The 24,413-nt window shown below is 41.8% G+C and overlaps 1 protein-coding gene across 1 annotated transcript in view; it reads left to right on the top strand.

Moving 5' to 3' along the window:
• The window catches only part of fpgs (folylpolyglutamate synthase), a 74,256-nt gene extending 51,113 nt beyond the window's left edge, over window positions 1-23,143 (top strand). The window contains exons 11-16 of the mRNA XM_063073534.1: window positions 1,370-1,471; window positions 7,092-7,189; window positions 14,179-14,231; window positions 14,758-14,833; window positions 18,747-18,816; window positions 19,831-23,143. Of these exons, the coding sequence (XP_062929604.1) occupies window positions 1,370-1,471; window positions 7,092-7,189; window positions 14,179-14,231; window positions 14,758-14,833; window positions 18,747-18,816; window positions 19,831-20,252 (821 nt within the window). The 3' untranslated portion in view covers window positions 20,253-23,143. The remainder of the gene's footprint in view (window positions 1-1,369; window positions 1,472-7,091; window positions 7,190-14,178; window positions 14,232-14,757; window positions 14,834-18,746; window positions 18,817-19,830) is intronic.
• The last annotated feature ends 1,270 nt before the right edge of the window (window positions 23,144-24,413 follow it).

Here is a 24,413-nt window from a genome sequence, read left to right as displayed (position 1 = left end):
TTTTGGTGTAACGTTGCACATGGAAACAAAGTAGCAATTGAGATTATTGGTTTTTAAATTAGCATTGTAAATCCAATGCCCTTGTAAAGCCAAAAAAAAGATATATTTTTGGCAAATCTGTAATTTCTTTAAAAGATTTCTTTTTTTCAGACATTTATATGGGCTTTTCAAACCCTTCTGTGGGAAATTGCAGGCAGCAGTATAAATTACAGGAACCTATATAATGCAAACATTTGACTATACAAATTGGTGTGAGCTGCTGTAAGTAGTTCTGATGTAACCATATTTAGAGTAACAAGCAGCACAGTGGAAAGATAGCACAATCTCTGCAAGGTTCATGAGAAAAGTAAGTGAACCAATGCCAGTGACATTTCCCAGACCAACAGTGCCAAGTTTCACAAAGTCAGGCCACGTCACTGGTATGCTCAAGACCAGATTCCCAAAACAGACCCAGACTTCAAGCACGAGATTCTGCAGATGCTGGAAATCTTGAGCAACGCACACAAAATGCTGGAGGAACTCCACAACCCAGGCAGCATCTGTGGAGGGGAATAAACAGTTAATGTTTTGGGATGAAGGGACTCAGCCCAAAAAGTTGATTGTTTATTCCCTTCCATGGATGTTGCCTGGCCTGCTGAGTTCCTCCAGCATTTTATGTATGTTTCTCTAAATCAGACTGTCATGGGAATGCGACCTGGAGGGCAGAGGATGTACTCAAAACTTCCTGAAGTAATGCAACATTCCCATTGACTCCTTAGAATCCCTGGCCCATGACTGTTAAAGGTTAGAGGAGAACCTTTCAGGATAATATTAGGAATCTCAGATTCATGCATTTGGGCACTGTAAATGGCAGAAGGAGCATACTAACTTACATCTTACCCACTCACTTGCCTATGCTGTAGCGCGCATTCTGCCTATTTGTGCAAGGAGTTTAAACTTTGGCCTCAACAGTCAGCCCAGGATAGGAGAGGAAGAAAATTGTCTAGAATCCTGAGGGAGTGGGAAGGAAAATACAGAGAATGGTCATAATGCAGTTCAGTGTACTGTGGTTGTAAATGTACCTGCTGAAAGTTTGAAATTTTGATGACTGGTCCCACACCAGACATGTTACTAGCATATGGGGGTGGTACTCTCAGACTTCTAAAAATTATTCCTTTGACCGAATGAACTGATTGCACTTTTGAATTAAACTAATAAGAGTGCAATGTGTTCTTGCTGATGAATTCAGAGTGGCAAGGGAGGTCTGACCATGTTAGTGCTTTGGTCACTGTGGTGGTGGGAAACGTGTTTGATTTAATGTTTGTGAGTTTTGCAGATTTTAATATTATTGTCAGTGATGGATTCTTGATGTCTCTTTGCCTTCTTACAGATTTCTCTCCACGACAGGAAGCACAGGACTTTGCTGAGCAGCATTTGAAACAGAGCCCACCTGTCAGCTTGTCCTTCTGCCCTAGCACTGCCATGGTGGAAGGTAACACTTGCTAATTCCTTGTGTTAATTTTCCCCCAACATTTTGGGCCACGTGCTCTGTAACAGCCAGGCTTCAAGATCATAATTCCTAGTTTTGTGGAGTTGTACAGTACAGAAGTGCATCCACCCTGTTGTGGCTGCACCAGTAATTTCTCCATGCATTGCTCAGAGGCTGGTTGGTACCCGATCTCCAATCGTTTTTTTTTGTGCGAGGCAAGCCATTCAACCATTGTGAAAGGGTTTGCCACATCCTGCCTGCGTTTGTCAGTAACACAAGGTTCTGCAGATGCTGGGAATGCAGAGCAGTGCACACAAAATGCGGGAGAAACCTAGGATTTAAACTCCTTCATGGAATTGTCGGTGTTGGGTCATTGGGCTCACTGGATTGTAATGAATATTGGGGACTAGCCACTCCCTTTCTCAGGAACATTCAGCTCCCTGAGCTTACTTGCACACCTTCTGTCCAAAGGACCAGGAAAGGCTGCCTGACCTTTAGTTTGAGATTTGCATTGAATTCCTGGGTTTTTCAATGGAAATTGGAAATATGGATACACAAGAAAAAGTTCTGTTTCTCAGCATTTTTGTTTCTCCACATGTGTTTGGTGTGAATGCAGAGATAAAATTCTGATGCTGTATAACTAATAAATTTTAGTTCTGACATTGAAGGGTAGAAATGAGCGAATTTCCTTCTCTTTTTTTCCTGATCAGATAAGAACAGTGGAATTTTTGGGATGCTGCCAACCAACCTATCTAGAATGGGGAAAAGGGAGGTTTTTTTTGTGTATTTGCTGGATTTAGCTTATTCAACGACATAAAATGCATTGCACATTTTGGTGGATTAGGGTGGGTTTCCACTTATTGCATTGGTGGAAGGAAAAACAGCAGGAAACCTCCAAGCCTGTTTTCGTGCTTGTGGCTTCTGCATTCTACAAATCTGTCAATCTCGGCTTTGAAGTTTGCATTTGTTCTCCCTTTTGGGAAAGTTGTCTAAATAAAGAAATATAGGTTAAGTACACCTCATCCGAAAAGCTTGGTGCTGGAAGTGTTAAAGATTTGTAATTTTTTCAGAACTGGGTGTGGTGGCAGAGACTGGTACATCACCTTCTCAGTACCTTGTGGAATTTTCCATTTGTGACATCTTGTCAAATTTTCCATTTGTGACATCTTGTCAGCACTCCGGTCAGATTTTGGAGGTTTTGGGATTGTGAAATTTCAGATAAGGGATACTCAACCTGTAGCTCTCTCTCTGTGAGGGAAAACAAAGTTCCAGTGTCAGAGTGGGAGAGCTGGTTGCTCAGGAGCCTGCCATCAAGACCTTTTCCCAGGACCGTGGGAGTGCTGCAGGTGTGTCCTTGATTATCTACAAGGTGGAACACTTTAGAAAACTATAAGGAAAAGTTTCCTTTGAAGACCTAAACACAGCAATATTGAGGATGTGCAACACCATAACACCTTCAAAGTAAGGTACAAAATCCTCCACTCTCCAGTGGAAACAACAGTCCTGGGGACTAACAAACAATGTGGGGTTGTTCCAAGTACCCTGGCCAGTAATTATCTTCATTTTACATAACGAATAACAACTTCATTTATAGAACCCCTTTCATACAAACAATGTAATTCAAGTGCCTTACAGTGGGATAAAAGTGCAAACATGAAATAAAATAAAAAATAAAAATAAATATTAAAATAAAAGACAATGACCGCAGTAGCGTAGTGGTTAGTGTAACACTATTACAGCTCAGGGTATTGAAGTTGGGAGTTCAATTCCGGCATCATCTGTAAGGAGTCTGTATATCCTCACTGTGGACTGCGTGAGTTTTCCCTGAGTGCTCCAGTTTCCACCCACAGCTCAAAGACATACCTGGTAGTTTAATTGGTAATTTTAAATTGTCCGGTGGTTAGGGTAGGGTTAAATTGGGGTTGTGGGGGGGTGTTGCTGGGGCAGTGTGGCTAGAAGGGCTGGACAGGTCTATTCCACATTTTCACGAAATAACTAAAAAGATGGTAGTTAAAAGCAACGTTAAATAAATAGGTTTTGAGCTGGCTTTTAAAAGTATCAACTGAGTCTGCATCCCTTATAGTTTTAGGTACTAGATTTCACAGTTTAGGAACGTTGTTCAAAAAAACTGACCTGCCAATTGGCTTTTGAGGGAGGTTGTTTAAATTTAAGAGACCGGCAGAAGTAGAGCCGAGAGCTCGAACAGGATTATAAAACGAAAACAATTCTGTCATGTACTCTGGTCCCAGGCCATTAACAGCTTTAAAATCAAGTGAGAGAACTTTAAAATCAGTTGTAAAAGATACAGGAAGCCAATGCAGAGAAACGAGAATAATACCATAAGAGTAGAGTTAAGCCACTCAGCCTGTCAAGTTTTCTCACCACTCAGTCATGGCTGATGATTGAATTTTCCCTCTCAACCACGTTCTCCTGCCTTCTCATAACTTTGATATCCTTACTAATAATGTACCTATCAACTGCCACTTTAAATGTACCCTACGACTTGACCTCCACATTAGCTACTCATTATCTCGAAGGTGCTTGCTGTGTATAAACTGTGACGTATCCTCCATTTCAACAATGAACATAGTTCAAAAAGTATTTTGTTGCCGTGAACCTTGGCTGTTTTGAAAAGGATGTAAAGATTAAGAGAAGTTTAGCTTTATTTGTCGAATGTGCATCAGAACATGCAGTGTCATGCATCATTTGCATCGATGACCAACAGGGTCCGAGGATGGGTTCTGGGGGCAGCCCCCAAGTGTTGCCATGCTTCTGGCACCAGCATAGCATGTCCACAACATACTAACCCTAACCTCTAAGTCTTTGAAATGTGGAAGGAAACTGGAGCACCTGGAGGAAACCCACGTGGTTGTAGAAACTCCTTACAGACAATGGTCAGAATTGAATCCCGATTGGTGATCACTGGTGCTGTAAAGTGTTGTGCTCACCGTTACTTACTGCCCCAGATGTTTAAAAAAAAAGGGCAAAAGAAGTGAAAATCTTTTTATTTGAAAGTATACAGTGAAATAGTTGAAGTATTTTGACAAACTTGTAGGTTTAATGAGATACGGAGGCACAAGAGTCTGCAAGTGCTGGAGTGTGGGACAACGTGAAAAGATGACGGTACTCAGCCGGTCAGGAAGTACCTTTGCAGGGAAGTACCTTTGCAGAGAAATACAGTTGATGTTTCGGGTCGAGGCTCTTCACCTAGGCTAAAAGATACAGGAGAGATGGTCAGTACCAGAAGGTAGAAGGAAGAAGTGAGATTGCTGCATGATAAGATTAACGAGATTGTGCTTAAACCCACTTCTCCATAGTTTTTCCATTTGGCAGCATGTGACTTTCCAGAATCAGGTATATTATCGCTATCTCATGACGTAAAATTTGTTGTCTTGCAGCAACAGAGATAGTACTAGATTTTGGACTACTGGTCCAGTATCTGGTGATAGTGCTGTTCGCACACGAGTCAAGGGTCTCAGAGTACATGGCTGTGAAGCGAGCCGATGGCCCTCTGGTGGCTGCTGGAATACAGTCATGTGCAGGTGCTGCCATCTAGTGGATTTCAATGGTATATCAGTACACAAGGAGATCAAATTCTACAGCAGAGAACAACCCATGCAGTCTCCACAGGCTTTTCAGTTTATGCCACTCCTGAAAAGGACTATAAAACATTTTAAGACAGTGAAGTTCAAATAGAAATGCAATTCAGCATGGTTTGGATGAGCAGTGAGTTTCACCACCTTCATTCAGTAGAAAAGTTATTTATATCGGGTTATATTTACAGTACATTGACGTTCAGTGGTTTTGGCTTCATACCAGTGGTGCAGGAAGCTGTGCATTCCATCGGTGGTTTCAGGGTCCAAGCTGACTGCTGTGTAATATTTCTTCCTGGTTTGATTCCCAGATGGCCCAGCCTTTAATTTAAACTTGCGCTTATTGTTTTGTAATCACCCACCAGAAGGAACAGTTTTTATTGTATTCTAAATGTGTTTGTTAGATCACAATTAGTATTTCCTTTACTTAAGAAAGTAGTTAAATTTACTCAGTTCATTCTCATAATTTGCTCTTGAGGTTTGGCATCATTATGTAAGTTTCAATATTCTCGTGTGTGAAATTAGTTGCGTATGTGGGCAGTTGACGATACAGCTGCCAGAAAGGCTGAGCGGTTGGGTCTTTGAATTGGAACGATATTCCAACCTTTCTTTCGAACTCATTCCAGTGATGTGGGTGTTGCTGGTAAGGTCAGCCATTGTCCTTACATGAATGACCTGAATAAACTGCTAGAGAACTAAAAATAGCTTTATTTGTCGCACAGAGATCGAAACATACAGTTAAATTTATTTGTGTCAAAGTAAATCAGTGAGGATTGTGGTGGGCAAGTGTCACCACACTACCGACACCAACAAATCATGCCCATAATTCACTAACCCGTATATCTTTGGAATCTGGAAGGAAACTGGAGGCACTCGGAGGACACCCACGGAGTCATGGGGAGAATATACAAACTCACTCGCAGGCAGCAGTGGGAATTGAACCCCGATCGGTGGTTATTTGCTGGCACTGTACAACGATGCACTAACCAGTATGCTACTGTGTTGTCCCTCCAGACTGCAGCCTTGAATATCCTGCGAGGCCACTTGGGAGGGCGGCTGAACTTGTATGTGGTCCAGTGTGGGTAAAGACAACACACTTCCTTCCCTTAAGGAATTTAGTGAGTCAGATGGTGGTTTCCAACAGTCCAGTATTTTCACGGCTGCCAATGTAGACTCAAGCTTTTTAGTTACAGGTTTATAAAGTCAGATGTGTTTAAATTCTCCATCTGCCATGATGGGATTTGAATACGATGCTGGATCAGGATCCCTTGATTAATAGTCCAGAAACATAATAACAGCCCTACCAGTTAAATGAGGAGGGTAAGGAAAGTTCTGTGTTGAATATAAAAAGTATTAGATACTTGTTTGGCCAAAGGGTCAGTCTATTTGCCAATTTCCTCCCAACAGGTGAGTGTTACTGTTGGAGTTTGCTTGTGCGTGCTGAGGGAAGGTTTGAATGAAGAACAATGGTGGCATTTCTCCATAGTCATTCTGTAACAAGCCTGTGAACTTTAAAAGAGAACTCATTGCTTGAAAAGCTCTTCGGGGTATCATGTTCAAATGTAGCCTGGTTTGCCTGCCATCCTTTCTTTACTGGGGAAAATCAGTAGAGTGAGGGTAGGCAAGCTCTCCTTGGCCTTTCTCCAAAGTTGGCACACATCCCAAAGCAAAGGCAGATTGGTCCAATTCAATTCAATGAGAGACAATCCAGGGAGAGACATCTCCCACCACCAGGGGAATCAGAGAAAAGTAATTCACGCCAGACTGAGTCACTGATCCAAATGAGTCAGGGGAAGGAAGAAGTACCGGGTTGCTTCAGATGGTGAGAGATTAGCTAGGAAAAGCTTCTCATTTGAGTGTTCATAGGGTAGGGACTGAGAGCGCGTTACCTGTGCCTGACCAGATTTTCATGGTGTGGTTTTTGTGCTATATGATGAATTTCTAACTTGAGTTTATGTTTCTGCACGAAGGTTGTCTGGCATTTTACTTGACATTTGAATTTTTTTTTCGTCTCTTTGATCTCTCACCAGGGTTACGCGATACAGAATGGCTTGGTCGATCGCAGATCCTGAAACGTGGACCCGTCACCTATTATATTGACGGTGCTCACACAGTTGGTAGTATAAAGGTATGTTGACACGACCCGGGGTTTGACATCCTGTCGTGTAATGGTGTTAATGTGAGCCTGTAATTGTGTTATTAAGGTTTGTTGGCAGCTATTATCCCTCTCAATTTATCATACTTTTAGAGTTCCTACAGAATGACACCTGAAGCATCCTATTCTGACACTTTCCATCCACTGCACTGTCTTCCCCAACACTGTGAGCTCCAGCTTTCAGTTGTGTCGTGGGCATTGTGAAACTGAATCCAGAAACTAGGGGTGGGAGAAAGCTGCAGAAAATTGGTTGTGATCTTACAAAACTACTATGTATTCTGAATTGAATCTGCGATGTGGAACCTCTCCCTCCGAAACCCCTAAGAGCTCAGACTGGGCAGCCATAGGAGAAAGAAAATGCTTTTCAGTGATGTTTGAGTTGAAAGGGCGGGGTGAGTGTGAACATCATTATTCTTTGTTTCTGGCCATTATCTTATTGGTCCGAGTGAAGGTTTGGAGGCTGGTGAGATAAGGCCATTTGTCCCCTTACACCCTGTCCCATTCGGTACTAACAGAAAGAACAGCTTTGTATTCCAGGTGTATTAGATCACAATTAGTATCTTTTTTACTCAAAGTTTTAAAATATTTATTTATGCAAGCACAAGGAATTCTGCAGACGCTGGAAATTCAAGCAACACTTCACTTGCGAGTCGGCTGGGGTGATATACTGCGTCCAGTGCTCCCGATGTGGCCTTCTATATATTGGCGAGACCCGGTGCAGGCTGGGAGATCGTTTCGCTGAACACCTACGCTCTGTCCGCCAGAGAAAGCAGGATCTCCCAGTGGCCACACATTTTAATTCCACATCCCATTCCCATTCTGACATGTCTATCCACGGCCTCCTCTACTGTAAAGATGAAGCCACACTCAGGTTGGAGGAACAACACCTTCCGTCTGGGTAGCCTCCAACCTGATGGCATGAACATTGATTTCTCAAGCTTCCGCGAGTGCCCCACCTCCCCCTCGTACCCCATCTGTTATTTATTTATATACACACATTCTTTCTCTCTCTCCTTTTTCTCCCTCTGTCCCTCTCACTATACCCCTTGCCCATCTTCTGGGTCCCCCCCCCTCCCCTTTTCTTTCTCCCTGGGCCTCCTGTCCCATGATCCTCTCATATCTCTTTTGCCAATCAACTGTCCAGCTCTTGGCTCCATCCCTTCCCCTCCTGTCTTCTCCTATCATTTTGGATCCCCCCCCCCCACCACTTTCAAATCTCTTACTATCTCTTCTTTCATTTAGTCCTGACGAAGGGTCTCGGCCCGAAATGTCGACTGTACCTCTTCCTAGAGATGCTGCCTGGCCTGCTGCATTCACCAGCAACTTTGATGTTTGTTGCTTAAAATATTTATTTAGTTCGTTCTCATAATTCGCGCTTGAGGTTTGGCACCATTACCTCAGCTTCAATATTCTTGTGTCTGGAATTGGTTTCGAATGTGGGCAGTTGATGATCCAGTTGCCAAACAGACTGAGCAGTTGGGGCTTTGAGTCAGAACGATATTCTAAGCTTCCTTTCAGTAAGACGACTATTGATCTTTTACCTTGACACCACTTTTCAGTACTAGTCCTGTTTTCCTTGATTACTTTAATATCCAAAAATCTATCAAACCGTAACTTGAACGTATACAGAGACTGCACAGTCCTCTTAGGTAGAGATTTCTAAGGATTCGCTACCAGTTGAATGAAGAAGTTTCTTCACATTTGGGTCCTGAATGGCTGACGCATTATTTTACAATGAGCCCTGGTTTGAGGCAGTGGAATCATCATCTCTGCATCTACCTTGTCGATCCCTTCAAGTACAATGTCAATCAAATCTTGTTTCATTCTTCTAAAGTGTAGAACATAGGCCTGGTTTGGTGAAATTTGTGTTTAGAGGACAACCTCTCCCATTCTCAAATGCATCAGTAATTCTGGTAAACATTTGTAGCATTCTCAATGGCTGGTATATCCTTTCTAGGATCTGAAGGCAAGATCTGTAGACAATCTTCAAAATGCAGTCTCACCATGTCCTGTATAATTGTATTAAGATATCTTTACTCTTATACTCAATTCCATGTCCAGCATACTGTTTGCTTAGTTTCTTACCTTGCCAGCTGTGAATCACATATCAAGACATTTAGGTCAGAACCTCAACTTCTTTGAATCTTAAATTTTTTTTAAAAATTACCGCACTTTTTCTGCTACTGGATAACCTCAGATATTTGTACATTAAATTCCATCTCCAACGTCTTCACTAATTAACTCGGCTTGTTGATATCCGCTCGAAATTTCCTGCATCCTCTTTGTACCCTGCAAGGCCACCCAGCTTTCTGCTGTTTTTGGCAGTATTTTCAGCCTTTCCCTTTACTCTAACGTTGTCTTTAACCAACTTTGCTTGGCACATCTGGACTACTTTTCCTCTTGAGTTTTTGTGCTTTGGAGGGATATCTGCTCGAAACTATGTATTAATTCTTTAAATGTTACCATCGTCCTATTTACTGTTGGTTCTTATAATGCTATTTTCCAGTGGGAGAGAAGGGTTAGATTGATCTAAGAGTAGGTTAAAGGGTCAACACAACATTGTGGGCCAAAGGGCCTGCAATGTGCTGTACTCTTTTATGTTCCATCTACAACTCACACCCCATACCTTTGTAGCTTGCTTTGGTTAGGCTTAGGAACCAGGTTTTGGATTGAACTAGATCACTTATCTGAAGTTCTATGATCTTATGATCAGACTTCCCTAAGGGTTACATAAACATAAAGGTTATTTATTAATGCTTCCTCATTGTATAAAACTCTATGTAGAATAACCTCAACAGTGATCTTAAAAAAAAAACATTTAAGCACTCTTGAGAATTGCTCCTTCATACTTGTTGGTTTTTTTGGGTGTCCCAGTGTATTGAATCCATTGTTGTTATTGCACTATCCTAAGTTAAATATGTTGCTAATTTCCTAATTTATACCCTGCTTTCTGCCATCTGATTTCTTTGCTCCATTCTAACTGATCTTTCATTGTGATTTTTCTGAGTTCTCTGCTGCCTTTATCCCTCTTTAATCAGGGCTGCTATTTCAATTTTTCTAGTCTGTTCTAAAGTATCTCCAGGAATATTTAATTTCCAATTGTTGCAGAGATGTGGTTGCATTTATAATGTACCTATTGATTTCTATTTATACCACTAATTCATTTTTCTTGTTACAAATGTTGCTCCCTTTCAGATTAAGAGTCTTCAGTCTCAGTTCTCTTACCCTTTTTCCTGTTCTGATTTTAATCGGAGGTGCATACATATATTTATGTTATGATACATCAAACTTTGGTTATCATTCCTCATATCGCCACCTTACAGATTCTCTTTGACTTCCTGAATCTCCCCTCATCAGAGCAGACTGTGGATGGGACTGAAGTTGTTCTGGTGAACCTTGGTTGCCCTCTTCCTGTCTGCCTTGTGGACACTACAGAGTCATACAGCATTGAAGCAGGCCTTCTATCTCATCAGATTCAGGCCGAATGAAAGTATCCATCCATATAATCCCATTTTCCAGCATGTGGCCCAATGCCGCCTTCTCCTAGGCAATTCATCTAGATACTTCCTAATGCTTTCTGCCGCTCTCTCAGGTAGTACATGGTCATGTTTCGTGATGCCATTTTGTACGACGTCTGTAACCAATATCACTGGCAGCTTATTCACCAAGAGTTGGAGCAAGTGACAGTGAAAATATTGACAAGGTGGTCCAGAAGGTTAAGTCACGTGGAACCCAAGGTGAGCTGGCTAACAGGATCTAAAATTGGCTTGGTGATAGGAGGCAGAGAATGGCAATAGAAATGTGTTTTTCTCTGATCAGTGGCTTACCAAAGGGATCAGGGTTAGGAGACTAATGTGTGGCTGAGAAGCTGGCGCAGGGGGCAGGGCTTCAGGTTCTTGGTGGGTGCATGGAATGCACTGCTAGCGACAGTGGTGGAGGCGGATACAATAGGGTGTTTTAAAAGACTTAGAATCGGTACATGGAGCTTAGTAAAACAGAGGACTATGTGGTAGGGAAATTCTAGGCAGTTTCTAGAGTAGGTTACATGGTCGGCACAACATTGTGGGCTGAAGGGCCTGTAACGCGCTGTACATATCTATGTTTCTATCATTGAGATCTCTTCTGGGAGAGGTATGATGAGTTGCGCCTGAACCCAAGGGGGGCCAATATTCTCACGGGCAGGTTTGTTAGAGCTGTTGGGGGACAATTTAAACTAATTTGGCAGCGGGTGGGAACTGGAGTGAAGAGACTCAGGATAGGACAGATGGTAAAAAAGGCAAAGATAGCATACCGTCAGACTGTCAGGAAGGGCAGGCAGACGATAGGATAAAGTTGCAGCCTGCAGGGTGAGTATCAGTGTATTAGGGATGCAGAATCAAAAATGGTAGCAAATACAGTATTCAAAGTGTTATATCTCAATGTACGGAGTATAAGAAATAAGGTAGATGATCTTGTTGCACTATTACAGATTGTAAGGTATGATGTTGTGGCCATCACTGAATCATGGTTGTAATTAGGAGCTGAATGTCCAAGGTTAGACATTGTATTGGAGGGATAAGAAGGTAGGCAGAGTGTGTGGCATGGCTCTGCTGGTGAAGAATGGCATCAAATCAGTAGAAAGATGTGACATAGGACTGGAAGATGTTGAATCCTTGTGGGTTGAGTTAAGAAACTGCAAAGGTAGAAGGACCTTGATCGCAGTTATATACAGACCTCCCAACAGTTGCTGGGATGTGGACCACAGATTACAACAGGAAATAGAAAAGGCATGTCAAAAGGGCAATGTTATGATAGTCCAACATGCATGTCCATTGGGAAAATCAGGTTGGTAATGGATCTCAAGAGAGTGGGTTTGTTGAATGCCTACAAGATGGCTTTTTAGAGCAGTTTGTTGCTGAACCTACTGGGGGAATCAGCTATTCTGGAATGCATTTTATCTAATGAACCGGAAGTGATTGGGGAACTTAAGGTAAATGAACTCCTAGGAGACGGTGATCACAATATGATTGAGTTCAACTTGAAATTTGATAGGGAGATAGTAAGGTGTGACGTAGCTGTATTTCAGTGGAGTAAAGGATATTATAGTGGTATAAGAGAGGAGGTGGCCAAAGTAAATTGGAAGGAGCTGCTGGCAGGGATGACAGCAGGGCAGCAATGGCGTGCGTTTCTGGAAAAATGAGGAAAGTGCTTGGATACATGTATTCCAAAAATAAAGCAATACTCAGATAGCAAAATAGTACAACCATGGCTGACAAGGGAAGTCAACGCTAATGTAAAAGCAAAAGAGAGGGCATACAACAAAGCAAAAATTAGTGGGAAGATAGAGGATTGGGAAGCTCTTAGAATCCTACAGACAGCAATTAAAAGAATCATTAGGAAGGAAAAGATGAAACATGAAAGAAAGCTAGCAAACAATATTAAAGTGGAGAGTAAAAGCTTTTTCAAGTATGTAAAAATAAATGAGAGGTGAAAGTGGATATAGGACTACTAGAAAATGAGGCCAGAGAAATGATAATAGGGGACAAGGAGATGGCAGATGAACTAAATGAGTATTTTGTATCAGTCTTCACTGTGGAAGACACTAGCAGTGTGCCAGGCATTGAAGGGTGTGAGGGAAGAGAGGTGAGTGCAGTTACTATTACAAGGGAGGAGATGCTCAAAAAGAATGAAGACCTAAGGGTACAAAAGTCACCTAGAGGAGATGAACTACACCCTAGTGTTCTGAAAGAGGTAGCAGCAGAGATTTTGAAAGGATTTGTAACGATTCTGCAAAAACCATTGTACTCTGGCATGGTGACAGAGGACTGAAAAATTGCAGATGTCACCCCACTGTTTAAGAAAGGAGGAAGTCAGCAGAAAGGAAATTGTAGACCAGTTAGCCTGACCTCAGTGATTGGGAAGAAAATGGAGCCAGTTGTTAAGGATGAGGTTATGGAGTACTTGGTGACACAGGACAAGTTCGGACAAAGTCAGCATGGGGGGATGGGGAGCTCATTGAAACCTTTTGAATGTTGAAAGGCCTAGACAGAGTAGATGTGGAAAGGATGTTTCCCATGGTGGGAGAGTCTAGGACAAGAGGGCACAGCCTGAGGGTAGAGGGGCATCCATTTAAAAACTGATGCGGAGAAATTTCTTTACCCAGAGGGTGGTGAATTTGTTACCACAGGCAGCTGTGGAGAACAGGTCGTTAAGGCAGAGATTGATAGGTTCTTGATTGGACACAGTATCAGAGGTTATGGGGAGAAGGCTGAAGAGGAGAAGGAAGGATCAGCCATGACTGAATGGAGGAGCAGACTGGGTGGGCCAGTGGCCTAATTCTGCTCCTATGTCTTATGATCAATGATGGTACAGCTCCCGGCAATCCAGCCTGTCATTCTGCCCGTCGAACAGTAGAAGGCAGCACTGATGGGAGAGGCCTGCACCCAACCAAACTCCACGCTACACTGCCTCCAGTGCCAATATACGTAGGACAAGTACACTACATTATAGGGCACTAGGAAATGTTCCATTATAGAGCAAAAGAGTGATGAAAAGGACATATGGCATTCTTACCTTCCTATGAGTTGGGGTATTGTATTACAAAACACAGATTAGACCTCACTTAGAGTATTGTGTGTAGTTGTGGTCATCGCTCTACATGAACAATGTGGTTGCTTTGGAGAAAGCATGGAGGGCATTCACCAGGAAGTTGCCTGCATTAGAGGACTTCAGTTATGTGGAGAGATTGGTGGGCTAGGATTGTTTCTCTGGAATAATGGTGGCTAAAGGGTTGTGAATTTTAAAGAAAATATGGTGAAGAATTATGGAGAGGGAAGTAGGGGGCGTTTTTTTTGAGGGGGGGAGATGGATTATTTTTCAGTGGTGATAAAGGGTGGAGAGTGGTTTCCTCACAGGGTTATACTGTTCAGAAGTCGTACTGTTCGTATTGTTCACGTGTAGACATAACTCTCCTCTTGTTTCAGGCCTGTGTCAAGTGGTTTCGGGAGCAGTCATTGAAAGAAGCAAAGTCAGTAAAGTAAGTCGTTATAAAATCATGTTCATGCTGCCTATGAGCAAGTCACTTGCATTGTACCAGCTTTCTCCCCAGTCCTTGAGGAACCAGTGGCTGCCCAGTGTGCAGATTGCATGAAGGGAATGGTTGAGTGATCGTACAAGCCTGGAAAAAAACGAGGATAAAGTCAAACACTGTCCTTTGTGTCTCTGCAAAATGCACATTGGGCTTAATGAAGGTTACTTAGCCAGTTCTGCACTGGTTTGTGTGAGGCTATATACGTAGGAGCAAAAGCTGATATCTTCTCCAGCTGAATAAGTGAGTGCACTATGCAGAATCAGCAAAGAGTGTGTAACAGTACGTTACTTAGAACTTGTATGGACAATGTATGGGAGGATACTCCCCAGATCCCGAGGTGGAGATTGGTTATCCCAGGAAGAGCTTGCCACACTCTGTGGGTGTGTTAATAGGAGTCACCGGCCCTTCCTCACAGCTGAAGCGGGTGTGATGTTGTTTTCCTGATTTCTGACCATTTATTTCTCCTGCTTAGGGGTCCTGTGGTAAAGGCACTGCTGTTCAACGCGACAGGAGAGAGGGATGCTGCTGCACTTCTCAAACTGCTTGCGGTAAGATCCACTTGGGTGTATCCTGTGGGTGATAGGAGTTTACGCGGCTGATATACATCATTGAAGGGCTTGTGTATTTGCTTGTAGTGCTTGCAAAGGAGAGAGAGCGAGATAAGCGTGTGTGTGTGTGAGAGAAAAGTAAGAGATTGATCCTCATATCTGGGAAGCACTAACTGCTGAGTCAGGCCACTCTGCTGGGATAAGAGTTATCTACTGCTTGGAAGGTCCTGTATGCATATGTTTAAATTGATTTCTGGTGAGCTGCTGCCCACACCATGTCATTAATTTTGTTAACTGGCACCATTGCTTGGTTTGGAAGCTGCTGCACTCATGGTGGCAGTATACCCAGGTGGGGAATTACTAAACCACCAGGCATGCCAAGCTAGCTGACTATTCCCCTCTGTGACCCCCGTCTAATGCAACCATTTATGCACCCAGAGACACACTTCACAGCCCTCCTAGGGAAGGAATTCTAGCCTGAGATCTAAAGATCATTACATATTGGGAGGTAATCCAGGGATGTGGCAATTGGTCATGTGAATGAAGATGAAATAGCTTCTTGCTTCCAGTGCTGCTCTGTAATAAGCTGTGCTGAAGCTAACCACTGCCCAGCACCTCCCAGAAGCCATAGACCCCCATTTGAGGAACACATCTGTGGAGAGACCGAGTGGTTGCACCAACTGCTGAAGCATCAAGGTCTTGTTCCTGTTCCTTTGGGCTTTGTTGTTCGAGAGGGGCACTTCCACGTCCTCCTCCCACCCCCCACCACACTTACTCGGAAGTTCTTATTCTATTCTTGCTACCTTTGTTAAGTTAATTTGCCTCTTGAAACACCCTCAAGTGTGATCCTATTGTACTCCAGTTTTCATCTTAATGGAGGTGATGTCATATATTGGCTGAGTAAATCTGCATCAAATGCAGCCAATGCTGAAAAATAGGAAATTTAATTACAGTATTTTCATATTAGTGCCTATGGATTTATTTATGCCATATCAGGAAATATTTCCAAAATGTGAATAGAAATTCTGCCAGCTGGTCAGGCAACATTGCCAGCTCTTGATGGTTAGCCCTTTAGCATCATGTATTAAACCCCTCGTGCATCTGCAGCAAGCTTCCCTTTTTTCCTGTTTACATGGTCCCAGTGACAACGGTACCATGAAGCTTCAGTGTTTGCTGGCAGCTCCATCTGAGTAGTTTTCCAGTTCCCGATTTCTCTTTCCTCTACTGCCCGTTATGCCGCTGGCATTTAGGACAGCAGTGAATGTCTCCATCTTTGCTGGTGTTCAGGGCTTTCCTCATAGTGTCAGTAGCTTCCTCTCGGTTTTCACTAGGCTCAGTCATGCAAGTCCCGGGTGGAGACTCAAGAACACCATTGCACTCAGATTAGAAGGATTTTTCATTGCTGTTTCCATAACAGTTTTGTTTTACCAGTCAGGGTTGTTAGCTCTGAGCTGAACCCCTGAACCTTGAGGACCGGTGAATCACTCTTAATCTGGCCTCTACCCTTTGACTTGTTTACCAAGAGCGAAAGCATAAAACCCTGACTCCAGTCAACATGGCTCTGTGGGGCACTGAGGCACACAAGCCTCCAAACCACGACTTGGAGGGGTTTTCCAATTTGTTTAGACCATAAGATATAGGAGCAGAATCAGCTCATTGAGTCTGCATCACCATTCGTTCATGCCTGGATTCATTATCACTCCCAGTCCCATTTGCCTGTTTCTCCCTGCAGCCTTCGACTAATCAGTTTCAGAACAGCAGTATATGGATTACAACCTTAGCATTCATCCTGTGTGAAAGGTTATTGGGAAATTAACCAGAAATGTAACTAATCCAAGCCCAGGTGGTTACTGCAAGAGCAGATTTGAGGCAAGGCAAGGGGCTCATCTGTAAACTCCCCAAAGGAACACACAAGTCAGGAAAGCGATGGTATGATTCCTCTTCCAGCTGCTGTTACACTCGTCCATTATCCTGGCAAAGAAACCCCATCATCATGTTGGCACCTTGTCCCCCTTTCCAAACATTTACTTCCTCTACCATTGGCACAGTACATCTGTGGTATTTGCCACATACAAGATGTATCATGCTTAATGCTGGTCTGACAGTGCCTCTCAGTCAATGGTTTGCATCACAGTCTATTGGACCTCTCCCTCCTATGTGCATCGGTTGACTTCAAAATGTATTCTCAATCCTTCCTTTGGGTCTAAATCCTAGGACCCTGTATCCAGATAACTCTGGGATTTCCTTCACCCAGTTCTGCAATGGCTCAGGAAGGTGATTCACCACCATCATCTCAGTGACAGATAGGTACGTACTGTTTGAGGGCGCCACTCAGAAACTGCATGTCATTGCCCAGCCTTACTGACCGTGCTGACGTCCTAGGAGTGGAAAGTAAACTCTTTACCGTGTTTCTGTGTGCGGCTTTGAAAATCGGACAAGATGCACTTTCCCAACATTTTTCAAATGACCCTCACACAATCTTTCCCAGCATCATCCACACTCAGCTGCTCTTTTTAAATGAGATGGTCATTACAATAAACATTTAAATCTATGCGGATTGCTGTGTATTGCTTGTTCCTGTGCGTAACAATAAGCAGGCATGAGTTTCCTCCCACATTGCAAACCATATGGGTTAGAGTTAGTAAGTCGTGGACTTGCTATGGTGGTGCTGGAAGCATGGCAACGCATGTGGGCTGCCCCAGTACATCCTCACTGATCTGATTTGACGCAAATGACACATTTCACTGTATGTTTAGATACACATGTGATAACTATAGACTTTAAAATCATGCATTTATGTAGAACCTTTCTGTAGCAAAGCATCCCTGGGGGTTTCACTGGTGCACCATCAGACAAAAATTGATGCAGGGGTCACATCCTGAGATATTGGGACAGGTGTCTCCAGCTTGGTTGGCAGGTTTTAAGGGGTATGAGGGAATTGCAGAGTTCAGGTGTTTGGCAGTGTTCCCCAGGGCACCACTGCTCAGTACAAGAGGACATGGCTTTAAGGTAAGGGGTGGGAAGTTCAAGGGGGATATTAGAGGAAGGTTTTTTTACTCAGAGAGTGGTTGGTGCGTGGAATGCACTGCCTGAGTCAGTGGTGGAGGCAGATACACTAGTGAAATTTAAGAGACTACTAGACAGGTATATGCAGGAATTTAAGGTGGAGGGGGGTATATGGGAGGCAGGGTTTGAGGGTCGGCACAACATTGTGGGCCGAAGGGCCTGTACTGTGCTGTACTATTCTATGTTCTATGAAAGTCAAGACAGTCTCAGGTAGAGAGATGGAAGATGAGGAGACAAGCAGATTTGGAATCATTAATTACCGAAGCAGTTTCAATGCTGGGTTGTTATTTACATCACGCTCCTGGAATGTAGTTATAATCCCTTTGGTGACAGCAAATGCTACTTTTCTGCTTTAGCACTTTAAACAAAATCGTTGCGGCTCCTGAATTTTTTGGAGCGCTCAGTTGATGAAACCTCATCTTTGACCTCCTGAGTAAAGTTGGGTTTTTCTTGGAAAGGATGGTTAAATAAAAGAAGAGGTGAATAATGGAACGATTTTGTTTACGGAGGATAGCAGAAGACCTGAAATTACTCGTGTTGTAAAGAGGATCTTTAAATGTATGTGGCAAGTTAGCTCCTTAAAATAATGCAGCTTTTGATGTACCCCTTTCCTACCTTGTCTCTGCCATTGTCAAACTCCTGATCTCAAAGGCTTGTGGCAGGATTTCAGAATCAGCAGTGGCTACTTCCAGTGATTAGAAGTGGCGGTGGAGGGGGGAATGATTTGAGCTAAGTCCCATTTTCTTTTCGCCAGGGTTAGTGCTTGGCATAGGCAGACCAAAGCAGGAAGAAAAATAAAGAGAGAGTCTGCTACTCAAACAATAAACTAATTTATTGTTTCTTTCAGCCATGCCAGTTTGATTTTGCTGTTTTCTGTCCCAATCTCTTGGATGTAGCACAGAAGAATCTAAATCCTGGTAAGTGGTGTTTGAAATGCAATTTCCTTGTAGTGTCTGTGTAGAAAGTGGAACTTTTACTGGGTCCTTGAACTGCACAGTAATTGGCTATATCTAGGGTTGTGTTGAATGATATGGGTTAAGAAGGTTGTAAGATACTTTGCAGATTAGAAACGTATTTTTTGTGTGAGGCTGAGTAAGTTGTTAGGCCCGTGCTTATCTTTAGGCGATTAAAAAGCCACGTATTGTCGCTTAAAAACTTCACATGCAGCTATGTCTGTCAAGGGAACCTCCCCCCATTATTAGTATTGTAGCTCATCGAGTGGGAGGGATATGAAGCTATGTGATGCATTCAACGAATTAGGGAAGACTGAATGTGCCAATGGAACATTGTGTTGAAGATTACAGGCTGTTTTGAAATAATAGTAGTGAAGAATTTCTAATGGTGGGATATTAAGGGGCAGTTGATTCAAGGACTTGGGCGCAGCTTGGACCACTCTCAGCTGTTGGGTTCAAAAGGGTTCAGGGTCAAAGTGCCATTGGTCGAAATCATTCAGTTATGGATTCACACAAGGATAACTAAGGGAAGGCCATATGAGCTTTAATGCTGAGTGTGGTGTGGTGTTGAGATGCTTAGAATGGGTTTATTAGCTTATGAAACTGATGTTTAAATCCTGCTGTTAATTTAGTGACCAGTGCAATCTAGTAATTTGACCCAGTTGATGAGTCAGCAAGGGCAGTCTATCAACAGTAGCTTAAAACTGTATTTGTATGATGTTTTGGAGATATCAGTTTTGGGAGTTCTCAAATCTTAGATGAAGGTTAAAGTTGCTGCCACCTGATGTTTCAGCCCACAAGATCAAGTGAACCACTCATTCCTCATTGCTGCCTGTGGACTCCTGCAACCTGACCTCTTAGTCCAGGAGAATCTTGGTGCATTATTTCCTAATTTTAGTATCCTTCAGAAGAACGAGCAGCAAAGCACTGCAGTGAGAAAGATCTAGGTTTAACATGGTTTTTTTTTTAAAATTTCAGATCAGAAGAATTACACAGTAACTTTGGAAAATATGCTGAGCCGTTGCCTTGAAAATCACAGTGCATGGTGCAAATTGACAGAAGTGACGCATGACAACTTGTGGAGCCTGTCAGGAAGTAATCTGGAGACCTCGACCGCATTGCTTAAGAAGGGTAACTTGGACAGGGGAACATTACCCTTTAGTGAATTGGACTGTGACCCGATGAGTCCTCGAGCCCTTGTGTTCCCCTGCATCAGCAAAGGCTTGCAGTGGATAACCCAAGGTCGGGACCCCGGCCTCCAGCCTGCCTCAGCAGATTTGCAGCATCTGCCAAGGGCTGCGACCCTGAATGAAGCTTCCACCATACAGATCCTGATCACGGGTAGCCTGCACCTTGTGGGAGGGTGCCTGAAGCTCCTGGACAAGTCTTTGTCTCAGTAAAGGCTAAACATTTCTTTACTGTGAATGTCAGACATTGCTCTGAGGGCGAGGGTAGGAGGATAGCTTCCAGGTCCAAGATGCTATCTGTTGTACTTGACCCTATTAATGCTATCACTTCATATTTAATGTTACTGTACTTCAACAGACAAGTGGAATTTTTGATGAACATTGATTTTATTTAATTCAAAGGTAGATTGTGTGAATGGATCTTCGATTTTTTTTCTCTAGCATGATTAATATGGGAAATGAACATCAGGTTTTCAGGTCTGATAATTTGTATGGCTAAATTTTTTTGGCACTTGAATTATTTATTAAAAGAAGTCTTAATCATTATGGGTCTTACAAATTAGAGAGAAAGTACATGGAAATAATCTGGGGCAGTAACACATCCACTTGTGCTTTGAAAAGTAATTGAGGGCACTTGTGTGGTAATGCCTGGGATTTCTCGACTGGATTTTTCCTGGTTTCCTTGTGGGTATTTTATGACCCAGCAGTTGCACAGTAGCAATCCTACCTCTGGATGTGCAGAGTTGGAAGCTTCAATGCACTTTGTGATTCATTTTTCAGAATTTATTTTGAAGGTATCAAAAAATAGCATTACAGATCATCACAAGTGTGAAAGTAAACATTAAGCAACACTACTGGTAATATTTGTGAATTGTAAGCCAGATGCATGGCAGCCAAATGTATTTTCAATATGAAGTGAGGCTTTTTACAGTATTGGATAAATTTAACAAGCAGGTACAACTGCACAATGCCCCTCGGTCTGGACTGACATCTCCATTTGAAAGCTGGGATCAGACCTGTGTGATAAGACCAGCTGACTCTGGCCTTGCCTAGTGATCTGATAAATTGATTCTTTTTATTCATATAAATGTCAGCAATTGCAGTAATGAAAAGAAAATAGGCTCCAGCTCGTTCTCTCCAGATCTCTGAGGACTTTGACCAAGAAGTTCTCAGAGCCTTGTGCTGTGGGGTGGTCAAATGCTTTATGAAGACTAACAAGTTAATTTTTTAAAAATCTCAATATAAACATTCAAAATCCATATGTTCATATTCAGGTGAACAAAGAGTGGTGATGTGTGAAATACCAGGATGGTTTGACACAGCTTTGTATTTGCGATTCCGGTACACTTTAATTTCAGCAGTGTTAGAGGGCTAAAAGAGAGCTGTAAATAAGGTTGCAGAAGAAATCGGATGATGAGTTACCAGTTGTACCACATAGTGGTTCATTGTCAAGCACCACCTGCTGGATTCTGGACATGAGTAACCTACTGTTTTTCAGTAAGCAGCACCATCTATAAGCACAGCAGCACAATTTGTGAAAATGCATATCTTAGTGCTTCATGAACGGAGAATAAAATGCACATAACTAAAGAAGACAATGTGCTTGTCTGCTGATTACAGCAAAAGGTATTATCATTTTTCCAAGGATCACAGTGATTAGCTACGGGCTGCCTAATTTTAATTCCATTTGTGTACATTATTGTGGAGCTACCCTTGGGGTTCCACCAAGTGCAGTCACATAACAAAAGACAGAAAGGTGGAATAATTGGGACAGAAATCCTTTTTCCGTAGTTTAGCAGCTGACTAGAAACAAATGTTGTTAGCACATTCCAAGGTGTTTGGAAAATTCAAATTAGTGATGTGATTAGGATGATCTGTAAAACCAAAAGAAGTACATTCAAACTTTTATATTCTGATTTCCAGAAAAGTGAGTGTTAGAATGGCTGCAACCATATGGTTGTCATTGACTGCTAAGTAGGAATGTTACTTCCTTCTGGTTAGCTAGCTGTAGTAAATGGGTCTAAGTATCAACAGAACCGGGAACTATTCAAGGGTAGATTTCAAACTCCTCATTGTGAAGTGGAAATAAATAAAATACTTGGGTAGATCGAGATTGATGTGTTAGCGAGGGTGACATTAAATTGTTCAAGCCCATGATATCATTCATTTCCCCTTCAATTCTTGGCTGTAGACTTAAAATCTAGAAAAATTAAAATTAATATTTTTAGTACAGCCATTACGTTGTGTATTTTAAATATCTTAAAATGGCCTTTTCTTCACCCCCTCTGACCCTGACATACCATGGTATGCAAAATGAACAATCTGCTGTCAAAAATGGACATGGAATTCCAACTTCTTTATTTGTAAGTATCCATTTAAGGCAAAATAATCAGTAATTTGTCTGAATCATCAATATATTTGTTGGTCTGATTATGATATTGACTGATGGGAAGTAATTAGCTAAAAATTTTCATTGCTGACCAAAAGAAAATCTCAGATTATCTGAATAGGAAGAGCACTCCTACTTTATTTGTCAGAATTGTTGCCATGATTTGTTGTTTTAAATTATTAAACTTAATTTCAAGTCAGTTTTTGAGTGGGCTGCTGCCTTTGAAGTTGATGGGAATCAAGTAGGAGGATTCGTACAAAAATAATAATCTGTGGGTAGTGTGGGGAACAGTTTGAGTTGTGGTGGTAGGGAGGAAGAAATTATTTTAAGTGCCATGACTTTTAAGGAATGTTAAATGTCTTAAGACAGATATTTTTTCCTATAAGGATCTCACAGATAATATTTGTGTTGTTTCTTTTCAGTTTCTTAATTGCACAACCTCTAATGATAATGGGAAAAAATCATAAATTTCAAGGTCTTGAAAGACGTTTATTTTTGCAATTTTATCTTAAAGTTTCTGTATAAAGATGATCCACACGACAATAAGTTGTATGCATTTTTTGGGTTGAGAACTTCAAACTTTTTGCCTGTGTGTAACTGGTTTAAATAATTTTGAACTGTACATGGTGATGAACAAAATAATCATGTCCTTGTTTTAATTTTGCTGTAAATTATAGTCTTAAGCAATATTTAATATGAAATGTTCATTAAAGAACAGACATTTTTCCAATTTGATACTATATGCAAATCATTTTGTACTTTTCCAGGCATACAAATCAAAAGCACAGGTAGGCCACTTGTCCCTTTCAGTCTGGTTCATTTTTTGATAAAAATCAAAAATTGATTTCATTGTAATCTCTATATTCCCATCTGCTCCACCAATCTTTCACCCGCCAGCTTATGAAGAATATACCTTCAAAAATTCAAAGATTCCCTTAGAGGAAATGAGTTCCAAAGGAGAAAAACATCAATCTATCTTAAATGAGTGATTCCTGATTTCTGAACAGTATCTCCTTCCAGTATTCCCACAAAAAAGAACTTCCTTTCCACATCCACTTTCAAGCCCCTGCAGGACCTTCAAAGTCAAAGTAAATTTATTAAAGTACTTATATGTCATCACATACTACACCAATATTCATTTTCTTCCAGGCATTTACAGGAAAATAAAGAAATACAATAGAATTTATGAAAAACTACAGAAGTAAAGACTGACAAATAACCAATGTGCCAAAGAAGATAAATTGTGTAAATGATAAAGTACTGAGAACATGAGTTGTAGAGTTCTTGATAGTCAGCTTGTAGGCTGTGGAATCAGCTCAGAGTTGAGATCTTGAGTGTTTATCCCTTCTCACTCAAATTCCAGCAGATGCAAGCTTAGCTTGTCAAACCTTAAGTACCTTTCCCCCAGCACACTAATTTGCTGGCTTCTCTGGAAAATTTATTGTGTAACATCTCAAAGTGAACTAATTGGAGTAATAGTCAATAGTCCAGCATTGCCAAACCCCCACATCTGTCAGGTTATCATTTTGCAATCTAACTGGTTTAACCTCCCTAGTTTTGTTTACATTACCATAAAGCAATAACATTCTGAGCATTCCTAATTGTAGTATTGGCATATCAGTATCTTTTACAAATCAGGCACTAGAACCCTCAGATTCATTGCCATCTGCAAGCTCTGCAAAATCTCACCAGGTGATCTTGGACAACATTCTAACCATTTTGTCATGTAAAATTAAAAGGGAAATTTCATTGCCTATTATATCCCATTTACCAGATCTTTACCCACTCAGTTAAGCTATCTCTTTGTAGTCTCCTTGTCACCTACGCAGTTTAATTTCCACCCCCTTTAGACCATCAGCAAAATTAGCAATCAAGCCTTTGGTAATTTCATTCATTCACCATAACTAGTAAAAAGTTGAGGTTCCACCATAGGATTCAACTCATTACGCTGACTAGAGAACAAAATGGACACTTAACAGCTTTCC

Source organism: Mobula hypostoma, chromosome 21, assembly GCF_963921235.1.
Source record: "Mobula hypostoma chromosome 21, sMobHyp1.1, whole genome shotgun sequence".
NCBI classification, from domain to species: domain Eukaryota; kingdom Metazoa; phylum Chordata; class Chondrichthyes; order Myliobatiformes; family Myliobatidae; genus Mobula; species Mobula hypostoma.
This window is presented reverse-complemented; position numbering and strand designations above follow the sequence as displayed.